Source organism: Oryzias latipes, chromosome 2 (assembly GCF_053564925.1).
Source record: "Oryzias latipes strain Hd-rR chromosome 2, Olatipes_Hd-rR_3.1".
NCBI classification, from domain to species: domain Eukaryota; kingdom Metazoa; phylum Chordata; class Actinopteri; order Beloniformes; family Adrianichthyidae; genus Oryzias; species Oryzias latipes.
Window position 1 is genome coordinate 43625595 of NC_136238.1, and position 11033 is coordinate 43636627.

At 43.4% G+C, this 11033-nt stretch overlaps 1 protein-coding gene across 4 annotated transcripts in view; it reads right to left on the bottom strand.

The window, feature by feature from the left end:
• LOC144988904 (uncharacterized) overlaps positions 1-11033 on the bottom strand; it is a 126473-nt gene that overhangs the window by 18595 nt on the left and 96845 nt on the right. Inside the window, exons 1-2 of one of the 4 annotated variants that reach the window (XR_013652995.1) lie at positions 3670-4209; positions 3350-3571 (exon numbers count right to left, since the gene is read on the bottom strand). Coding sequence is in view for 2 of the 4 variants with exons in the window: in XM_078940229.1 (XP_078796355.1) it covers positions 3350-3494 (145 nt within the window). In the remaining 2 variants the exon portion in view is untranslated. Of the gene's footprint in view, positions 1-3349; positions 4212-11033 lie in introns of those variants that run through there. The other 3 variants (XR_013652992.1, XM_078940229.1, XM_078940235.1) reach the window with 3 other exon arrangements.

The following is an 11033-nucleotide window of genomic DNA, read 5'->3' on the forward strand; positions in this document are numbered from 1 at the left end:
CACGCAGAAGTAAACTGGTAACGCTGATCACCACGATGTCGGCCTTTTTTCAGAATGTTGCACACATCCCTCTGATCCATCAGATCGCTCAACTTGAATCTATTGCTTAGAGGTTCTGCAGAACTTTGGTCCGCTTTACCGATAGCATTTTAGCTAATGCTAAGTGCATTAGCCATAGGGTTGGGCGATGTCCCTTAAATTGGCAGTTGACGATGTTTGCAGTAAACCATCGGGATGGACCATGAAATCGTCTGGGGGGTGTGGTAATTATTTGTTATTATAATTGTTATACAATTATTATTTGTTATTTTACCTTTTTACTTTATTTTATTACCCACCTAATGACTCATCCGCGAGGATCCAGTATAAACTGAGGGAAGTGACTTTAACAAAACAAATGAGCAAAATAGAAAAGAAGTAGTCCGCTCCCGCGCTTAACTAGTCAAGTGGACCGGTGGAGCGCGGACTTACAGCTTTGTGTTTGAGGGATAGGGAAGACGCTTTGTTACGTGTGCGCTATGTGTTGGAGACTTAGGACTGTGATCCGTCTCCCAGCTCTAGGTGAACGAGCTACAGAACTCAGGAGAACCGGGTCTAAAAGTGTGTATCCGGGCAGAGCTCGGACCGCCAGCACACAAAGCAGCTTTGTTTGGGGCGGTGTGTGAGCTTAAAGCAGAAATGTGGCTCAGTCCTTAGAAACTGTTCAAACAATCACGTGGATTTGTGTTTCCAGTCGTGTCCCAACAAAATAAAGGCCAGGGCTCCAGACTGCGACCAAAATTTGAGAGTGTGCGACTGAATTTCACATCCAGTCGCACATGTGCTACCAGTAAATTTGCCTCCCCCACCCTCCATATTTTTTATACATTAAACGTGGAAGGGGCACGTCAATGAGCAATGAAATAATCAATGAGACGCCAGCGCACACGCACGCAGACAGACACACACACTCGCGCACATACTCATGAGACGCGAACACACACTCGCGTTTCATTGAGTGATGCCCGTCTGTGAGGCGGCCAATGCGTGTGAGAAGAATAGGCAAATTCACTGTAAGTGGCTAAATGCGTGGAGGGGGAGGGGCCTAGAGATAATTGAGCGCGTGAACATCTGTGGGAAGGAAACGGAGACAAATATCATCACAACCTGATATGTGCGTCTGAGCTATGAATAAGTGAACTATCGATTCGTTCTTCAGACCTTTGGCTAGTGTACCAGTGCCAGAGTGTACAGCAGGGGTCTCAAACTCACGAAGCAAACCATGGTTCTCATGCACGGCTGTTACAGCAGCACACTGCTCCCCCGGGAGATGGTCAGCTGAGGAGCATAAATGTCCCACGCCGACATGCGGGGGCTTGAACTTTAAACATGTGCGAGCAACAACACGATTTAGTCTTAGACACACTTAAAACACGTGGGGAAAATGCAACGATAGACGTGTCTGAGGTGAACCAGCGCCGCGCCTGGATCGTTGGGGGGACTAGGCCGGGGGGGTGGGCATGAAGGCGAAGCTAAAGCAAGACTGAAGGAAACAGGAAGTTGTAGTCCTTGACATTCAATTTCGTTTTAATATGCCTCTTCCCTTCAGTATGATCTGTGATATTATATATTTTATATTGATTTGAATGTTTGTAATGTATGTAGCCTTTTTTTAATCAATAGGTATTTTAAATTATTTTAATGGATCACTGAACTACAAAAACCCATCAGGATACATGTCCCATAATGCATTGTTTTGTAGTCTGTAGGGCAGCTTTCAGTCAGTTCAGTACTAAATTTCCAGCTGCGTTCGCTCAGGTTGGGGTCTTGCTTCCGCCCCTTTCTGGTGATATTTTTTTGATGATTGACAGGTGATGTTAGAGCAAAAACAAAAATATGTCTCACACCAGGTGATCTGTGCAGCGTTGCGTCTACCTGGGTGATCTCAAATTATTATTTGGTGTCACCAACATGAATTTCCATCCCCTAATATTTACATACATTTAAGTATTGTTTGAAACTTTGAAATGACCGAAAGGTTACTACGGTAATCACTTTGTTACTAAAAACTTTTTTTTTATTCTGAATGTATGGTATTTTGTTTACTATTTGTACTGTCATGACAGTGATGGTTCTGTCAGTTTACCTTGTTGTTGCATCTTCAAAAGTGCAGAATAAAATGTGACTCTGAATTTGAAACAGCACATTGTAATTAGCTCTAAAGATGTTGTAGTTACTGACACAGAACTTCCTGTACTGACTAATCATTACCGTATCTTCCCAATTTAATAAAGGTTATGTCATAAAAATTCTAGCATCTTCACAGCTATTGAGGATTTTTGATGAAATCTGATCCATTTTTTAATATGAAAAATTCCTAAAGATAAACAAGTGAATTATTGACATATTCCTTATTTTAGTCAGACAATAAGGTAATGATCAGTCTGTACAGAAGGTTAGGTGACAGTAGCTTCAGTATCTTCATGACTATTGATTACTTTAATCATGATTCATATTTCTATTAAAATTTGAAAAATATATGCAACAAATTAAAATAAAGACGGTCTTTTCTACAAAATATTCATTATAACACGAATATGCTGACGAGTCTTGTAAAGAGTGACAAAGACACCCCTGAACAAACCCAGGTGAGCGTGCAAAGAGGAACCAGGCGGGATCACCGCTCAGTTTGGATTGCAGGTAGTTGTAAAATGCGGTCGCTCGGTTAGAAATGCGTCTGGGCGGTTGTAAGGTTCCTCACTCAGGTCCTGAATACGCCAGCTTAGTTGTCTTTATGCTCTTTCACTTTATGGCTAGAACTGTGACAGTGTGGGATTTTTAAATACCGCGGTGATGAACCGGCAGGGGGGTGCGGAAGACACAAGTGTGTCTTCTTAAGAAAAGGGTAGCAGCTGTTTTTTGTTTCCTTTTCATTTTGACGTTCATTCAACCAGGAAGTTTATTTTTCTGTCCCGGGTTTCTAACTTCTGGTCTCTGTTTTCTTTCTGTACTGGAGTGTTTATGGAGCCACGACACCTGCAATGCAGACTAGACACAAACACACCATTCTAATGACGAATCTAGTATGTTTACATCTTCCCTTACTGAATAATAAAACGGCCTTTTAGCCTTGAGGACAGAGAGAGAGGACAGCCACAGAGACTAACAGGTCGTGTTTCTCCACGTCTCCCCTATTGGAAAAGGTTTGATAATTCATGCAGACTCTTGTGTTTCTTTTCATTTCTGCACATTTCATTTTTGGACGTCCAGAACCATCTGAATCAGTGAAGGCCGGACGAGACGGAAACAATCCCTTCCAGTGACAAAAAGATCAGGGCAACCAAAGAACTTAAAATGTTTAGTCACATACCGACTACGTGTAGCTGCAGCTGCGGGTTCCAGCTGCTATCCAGCAGTCTGCGCTGACGACAGAGCTCCTCCTCGTTCTGGACGATGGTTCCTTCAGCAGCAGAAAGTTGTTCTCTGACAGAACCTTCCTGAGGTTCTGAAGACATGGTTCCTGCTCCGATCTTCAGCTCCAACTCCCACAAACACCGCCGTCCTCTTCACTGCAGCTCCGATCGATCATCTGCTAGTCTCACAATCACAGCAATCCACGTTGTCTTTCCGTTCAACACTTCTTCACTCATTTACGACACTTTGGAAAATGCTGAGAGTTCCCACACGAACCACGTATCGTCCTTTCTGTCCAAAAACCTCACAAACGTCCCAACAGAACACCACCGACCTCTGAACACAAGCTAACGCTGCTAGCCTGCTAACAAGCTAACGCTGCTAGCCTGCTAACAACCTAACGCTACTAGCGCCTCGTGCTGTTTACTTCCGGGTCACGTGGAGAAACTTTATTGAAAAATAAACGTAGAAACTGCTTAACTGAACTTCAATATAGTTTTAAAAAGGGCTTCCAATATTTGTAAACAGTTTTAATTCAGGAGATAATAAAGAAAAGAAAATCAAAATAGAAAAAAAAAAATCTATCGAGGAAGCTATTTGAGAGCTGTTGTGACGTCATCACACTGTGTCTCATTCCAATGTTAAGATCAATGATTTCCATCACTAGAGGAGACACGCCCGCTTTAGAAGCCTGGCCGACGGTGGCGGAGCGCGACGCCATCTTGGTGAGGTCGACGACGCCCACATGACATTGATTTCTATTGATTTTAGTGGTGTCTAAGTAGCTTTTATAAACTGTATATATATTTTTAGATTTAAATATATTTATACATGTATATAAATATATTATATTTTATGTATATAATGTACATATAGATACATCATTTGTTGCTGTTAAAGAAGTGAAACAGTCAGCCTTAAAAGCTCAAACTTGAATGAAAATGCATTGTTGCAGGACTTCTTAAAAACAAAAAAATTATTAAAAAGAATTTTTAAAATTAATTTCTAAATATTTAGAAGTTTTAGACCTCTTTGACATGCAATTTTAATTATTTAGAAAAACCCAACAATAAGTCAATAATAATAATATTAATAAATCAATAGTAAGTCAATACAAACAATAAATAATAAACAAATAATAAGTCAATAAATAATAAAATAATAAAAATAATTATATTATTATTATCATTAACAATAATAATAACAGAAATAATAAAAATAATAATAATAATAATAATAATAATAACAATAATAATAATAATAATAATAATAATCAAAAGAAGTCCAAAAGTGAACAATAGATTTACCCTAAAAAAACAATCTGGCCTCTTATCAAAATCTGTTTCCACAAATGTTTTGAACAGCCAGACTGTATTTCTAGTTGGTTCCACAGTGATCCATCTGGGTTAACTCTGATAACTAAGATCCATTTTTTCCTGAAGTCTGAGTCCATTGGAAACCTGACTCAGTCACTTAGTCAGAAATGTATAAATCTGTAAAAATAGCCTAGTATGCTGTATACAGGTTTAGCAAAATAAAATGTACATTTATATTGACAGCAAAATAAATGTACATCATGTAGCATGTTGATAACAGCCCTGCAGCATCATGGATGTCAACATGTGTTCTATTAATGAAGCCCCTGCAGCCTTAAAAGAAAAAATAAAATAAAATACGTACCTGTGAAATGATATACCTTCCTCCATCATGGACTCATTTTTCTGATTTTGGCAGTTGAAACCCAAACAATGAACTGGTATTACGCAAAAAATGTGTTCACATGCATTCACTGCAGCAGTAACTTGACCTCACCAAGATGGCGGTGCTCTCCTCCCATGAGGAACCACGTGATGTCTCCTCTAGTGATAGAACTCATTGACTCATTTGACTACAAAACCCATCAGAGACTAACTAAACCTGATCACATTCGTTTATTGTATTTCTAAACTACAGTCATGAATAAATAAATTTATTAAGTAAACAAAGAAAAAAAATTAAAACAAGAACATTTCAAGCAAAAAGATCCTAAAAATCTGTTTCTAAAGAGAATAATTATGACTGTAAATAAACATTAAACTGTATACTTAATAACAAAAACAAGCAATAGTTTTGAATTTATTATAAGAGTGAAAAAACAATAGAGAAATTAACTTAATTTAATTAAGATTAGATTAACACATTTATGAAGTATATACCTGAGATGTAACATAATAAAATAAAAGTTTAAAAAATTAAAGATCTTTGGAATCCAAACATATTTCACCAACAATCTGCAAAGATTTTAAAGCTGTTTCTTGATTCTGTGTCTTCTTCAAAGATTTTTACAATAAAAAACTGGGAAAGATTTAAATAAATTCACAGATTTTTACAGGTTAAGAGAAAAAAAAAATTAAAATTTTAATTTACAGTACAGACCAAAAGTTTGGACACACCTTCTCATTCAAAGAGTTTTCTTTATTTTCATGACTATGAAAATTGTAGATTCACACTGAAGGCATCAAAACTATGAATGAACACATGTGGAATTCTATCCATAACAAAAAAGTGTGAAACAACTGAGAATATGTCATATTGTAGGTTCTTCATAGTAGCCACCTTTAGCTTTGATTACTGCTTTGCAGACTTTTGGCATTCTCTGGATGAGCTTCAAAAATGTTGAGAAATGCAGAAATGTGTGCTGCAGATGCCATGTCTGCCACTAGAGGGCAGCACAGCAGCTTCAGTCTTTGTCATTGTTGCTGTGTGAGCCTGAAGGAGCTTCAAAGTGAACTAGCTGCAGCTTGGTTCAGACAAAGCTCCACATTCACACACAGATGTGATCCTGAAGAAGTCTGAACAGAACATTTCAGGAGAACTCTTCAGTCCAGAACATGAGCCTGCATTGTTCCTGAAACTGGGATCAGAGTTCTGCTCTCTGCTCCAACAGAACCACCTTCATGAGCTCCTGGTTTCTTCTGGATCCTCCAACATTCAGATGCTCTCTGACTGAGTTCATGTCTGCACAGAAACCTTCAGGATTCTCTTCATCCACACGTCTTTCACTCTGAAACTCTCTTCTGAATGTGGATCATCTCAGTCAGACGTTCAGCAGCATCAGAGCCGTGCATGTGCTCCTCCTCATGAGTCCTGAAGCTGCACCGTCAGCTGCAGAGCTTCAGAGCTGCTTCCTTCTCAGACTTTCCACTTTCTTTGGCTCTCTGGCTCTGATGCTGCTGCTGCTGCTGCAGAAAAACCAGCAGCTGCAGAAAAACTCTGCAGAGACTCACAGAGAGAGGATGGAGGCAGCAGATGAAGCTGCTGCAGACTGACAGCTGATGGAACTGAAGCACTTTCTACATTCTAGTTCCAAATGTTCTACAGAATCCATCAGAGCTTGAAAGTCTTCCTCAGTACTCGAGTACTTTAGTTCAGCAGCTCCTCTTTTCCTCTAAGGTGAAGCTTCATGTGGACGACTTCTTCTTCTTCTTCTTCTCTCCTCTTTTCTGGAGCTTGGGCTCCATGCAGTCTGATCAGCTCTGATTTGGGCTTCAGTTGATGTTTGTGATCAGGAACTCTGGATTCTTCTTAGAAGGAGACGTTCTGCCTCTTTAGCAGAGAGCAGAACGTTGATCTGATCTGTTGGAAGCCACTCCATCCTGAAGCTGCACTGCTGAGTTCCTGTCCACCAGGGGGCAGTGTTACGGCTTTGCCTGCCTTATTATTCTGCTCATCTGTCAGGTTGGGACTTCCAACACACAAACATTTCACCTTTTCACTTTGTAAAAAAGTTTGTTAAACACTTTGGTGACTTTCAGATTTATAAAAACATTTTTTTATCTTTTATTTCTGTAATTATTGGTCTAAACTTTTCTTCCTGAAGGCTGAACTGCAGCTTTCCTCAGGTCTTTCATTTTCTCCATTTTTCCCTCCTTTTCTTGGCTTCCAGCTCACCAGGCATGACCTAGACGGCGCCCTCATGTGGACGGATGAACACATGACAGAGGGGAAGGACAGAGCTGCACAGCAGGGACGAGCAGAGACCTTTGGGTCACGTGGAGCAACAATAAAAACAGTAGAAACTCCAATACAACCAGTAGAACCAGACTGGAAAAGCTCAAAAAGTTCAGAAAACCTCTTGAAAAATGCAAAACTATATGAACTCTGAACAGTAATGACAAATAAATGGTAATTAAAAACCTTTCTGGATCAGAACCAACAGAAATAACAGGTTGATGCTGGTCAGACGTGCACACACAGGACCATAGGGGGGTTTGAACACCTGCCCTTTCTGCCTCCTATTCAAAAGTTTCCTCTTTGTTTTTCATGAACATGAATACATTTCTGTTCAGCTGCGTCCACACTGACCGCCTCTCTTTCACCGCGCGGATAATTCTCTGCTCGCCGTCTGTCCACAAATGTGTTCCTGAGCTGGACGCCGCCTGTGGGCGGAGCTTCCAGCTAATGTTTTCAGCCTGATGGCGACATGGAGCGGTGTCTGTGTTTCTGTCATTTCCACTGCATGAAGACACGGATGATGCTGAGAGGTCAGGTTTCTGGATGATGAAGAGTTCTCCAGAATCATGGGGAATCACGTCTCCATGTCTGGATCCTTCAGATTCTCTCCGTTCAGTCATCTTCTCTCCTGATGAGTCTGAAAGACGGACGCTTCCGCCGTCTCTCCGTCTCTCTGACCCACTTTGAAGGCTTGCTGTCCCATGTTAACCCCAGAGGAAAACTACAAACCAGAATCAAATCAGGGACCTTTTTCTGATGGTCTCCATGGAAACCAGAAAGCTAAAGTTCAGGAGATGATCAGGCTGTCTTTCCATCAGCAGCAGCTCTCTGTCTGGCCGCCAGCTCTCCTCCTGGAGCCGCATAGCCAGATCAATGCTCCAGCTCCATGGGCCCTGCAGCAGACTGAAGGGTGAAGCCGCCTTTGGCCACCAGCAGGCAGGACGCTTCCTGAAACCCCGCTGCCCCCAGAGGGAACCAGCAGGTGAAGAGAATGAATGGAAGTTCAGGAGAACCATGGATCCATTCACTACATTGATGTGTTTTCTACCCGCTGTCACTCAAACCGTCACGCTGCTGCCAGACCTTCACGCCGCCCACCGCTCAAATGGCGCCGCAGGACCTCAGACGGCGTCTGTACCATTGACTTAACATTGAAGGTGGCCACGCCCACCGCTCAAATGGCGCCGCAGGACCTCGGATGGCGTCTGTACCATTGACTTAACATAGAAAGTGGCCACGCCCACCGCTCAAATGGCACCGCAGGACCTCAGATGGCGTCTGTACCATTGACTTAACATTGAAAGAGGCCACGCCCACCACTCGAATGGCGCCGCATGACGTCAGATGGCGTCTGTACCATTGACTTAACATTGAAAGTGGCCACGCCCACCGCTCAAATGGCGCCGCAGGACTTCAGATGGCGTCTGTACCATTGACTTAACATTGAAAGTGGCCACGCCCACCGTTCAAATGGCGCCAAAAAACCTCAGATGGCGTCTGTACCATTGACTTAACATTGAAAGTGGCCACGCCCACCGCTCAAATGGCGCCGCAGGACTTCAAATGGCGTCTGTACCATTGACTTAACATTGAAAGTGGCCACGCCCACCGTTTAAATGGCGGCGCAGGACCTCGGATGGCGTCTGTACCATTGACTTAACATTGAAAGAGGCCACGCCCACCACTCGAATGGCGCCGCATGACGTCAGATGGCGTCTGTACCATTGACTTAACATTGAAAGTGGCCACGCCCACCGCTCAAATGGCGATGCAGGACCTCGGATGGCGTCTGTACCATTGACTTAACATTGAAAGAGGCCACGCCCACCACTCGAATGGCGCCGCATGACGTCAGATGGCGTCTGTACCATTGACTTAGCATTGAAAGTGGCCACGCCCACCGCTCAAATGGCGCCGCAGGACCTCAGACGGCGTCTGTACCATTGACTTAGCATTGAAAGTGGCCACGCCCACCGCTCAAATGGCGCCGCAGGACCTCAGAGGGCGTCTGTACCATTGACTTAGCATTGAAAGTGGCCACGCCCACCGCTCAAATGGCGCCAAAGGACCTCAGATGGCATCTGGACCATTGACTTAACATTGAAAGTGGCCACGCCCACCGCTCAAATGGCGCCAAAGGACCTCAGAGGGCGTCTGTACCATTGACTTAACACTGAAAGTGGCCACGCCCACCGCGTGAATCCCGTTGGGTGTGAAGCAGCTTTCCAGATGAATCCAAAGTGTCTCCAACCCCCCAGTTTGGTATCAAACCATTTTCTTCTGAGCTGCAGCTCGTGTCTTTGCAGCTCCGCTCGGACTCAGAGCCTCCAGACGTTCAGGTTTCAGAAAAAGGCTCTAAATGAGTCCAGGAGTCACTTTGGACTTTAGCCAGACGTCTGAATTCAACACAGAGCAGATCCTGCAGGGACAGGAAGCTGCAAACAGCAGGGGATTTTCAAAATAAAGGAAGAGTATTTGTGGTGAGGTCACAGCTTCCTCATTCCGGGTCTGACACTAAATGTTTCTGTTGAACAGAATGTTTTCTGATTGGTTTAGCCTTCTTTCCACTCTGGATCCTTCAGGTTCTCCATCTTTCTGGATCCAAATCCTTCCAGTCACAACAACTTCCTGTGTTTAGAGGATCAGATGCAGAAGAGAATCCAACATAGAACCGGAGTCACACTGGATCCAGCTGTCAGGAAGGGGAGGAGCCAAAATCCAGAAACTGGACTCAGAGGCAGAAACGTCAAGATTTGATCCAGAAACAGAAACAGGAGAAAATCCATGGAGAAACCAAAAACTGATGATCTGACAATGTAGAGCTGAAAACAGAGACTTCTACTGACTGAAGACAACAGACATGAAGACATGTTGATGATTGACAGGAACCTGGAGGGACTGACAGACAGAACACCACCAGAACCACTGAAGAACGGACCTGCAGAATCCTCACAGCAACAGCAGGAGAACATTCATTCTCAGTCACACTGTTGCATTCTGGGAATGAAAGCTGGAAGACAGGGCTGCTCCATCCTGGTCCTAGAGATCTACCAACCTGCCTGTTTTCCAGATCTCCAAGCCCTGCTAGCTGCTGATTGTGTCCATCAGATGTCTCCAGATTGTGACTGGATGAACACACCTGGTCCAGGTGATCAGCAGGAAGGAGTGCAGGGAGAGCTGGAGAACAGGCAGGTGGTAGATCTCCAGGAGCAGGAAGGAGCAGCCCTGCTGTAGGACGTCTGTGTTTCCAACATCTGGATTCAACTGGATTCCTGTTGATTCTGCCTGCAGCACATTGTGCACATCGACATCAAGAGCCTCCAGTGTTTGATTCTTCCAAGTCTGGGATCAAGTGAACAAACTCATGTTGACTAGAGTTTGCTGACATCCAAATGACAATTGGATGACTTTCAGCTCCAGGGATCAGAAAGGAGTCGTTGTCTCCAGGTGACTTCATCTCTGCTCGTCTGCTTTCAAGGAGCAAAAAGTCTGTTCCCACTTTGAGCCCCGCCCCTCTGGAATCCTGATCCTGATGCTGGTGGTCTCTCTGCAGCTGCTTCTGGATCCTGGGCCTTTAGCCTCCTTCAGCTCATGGTTCCTCTGTCAGTCTCTTCTCCTCAGAGGCCTGTCAGCACATTCAGATCAGC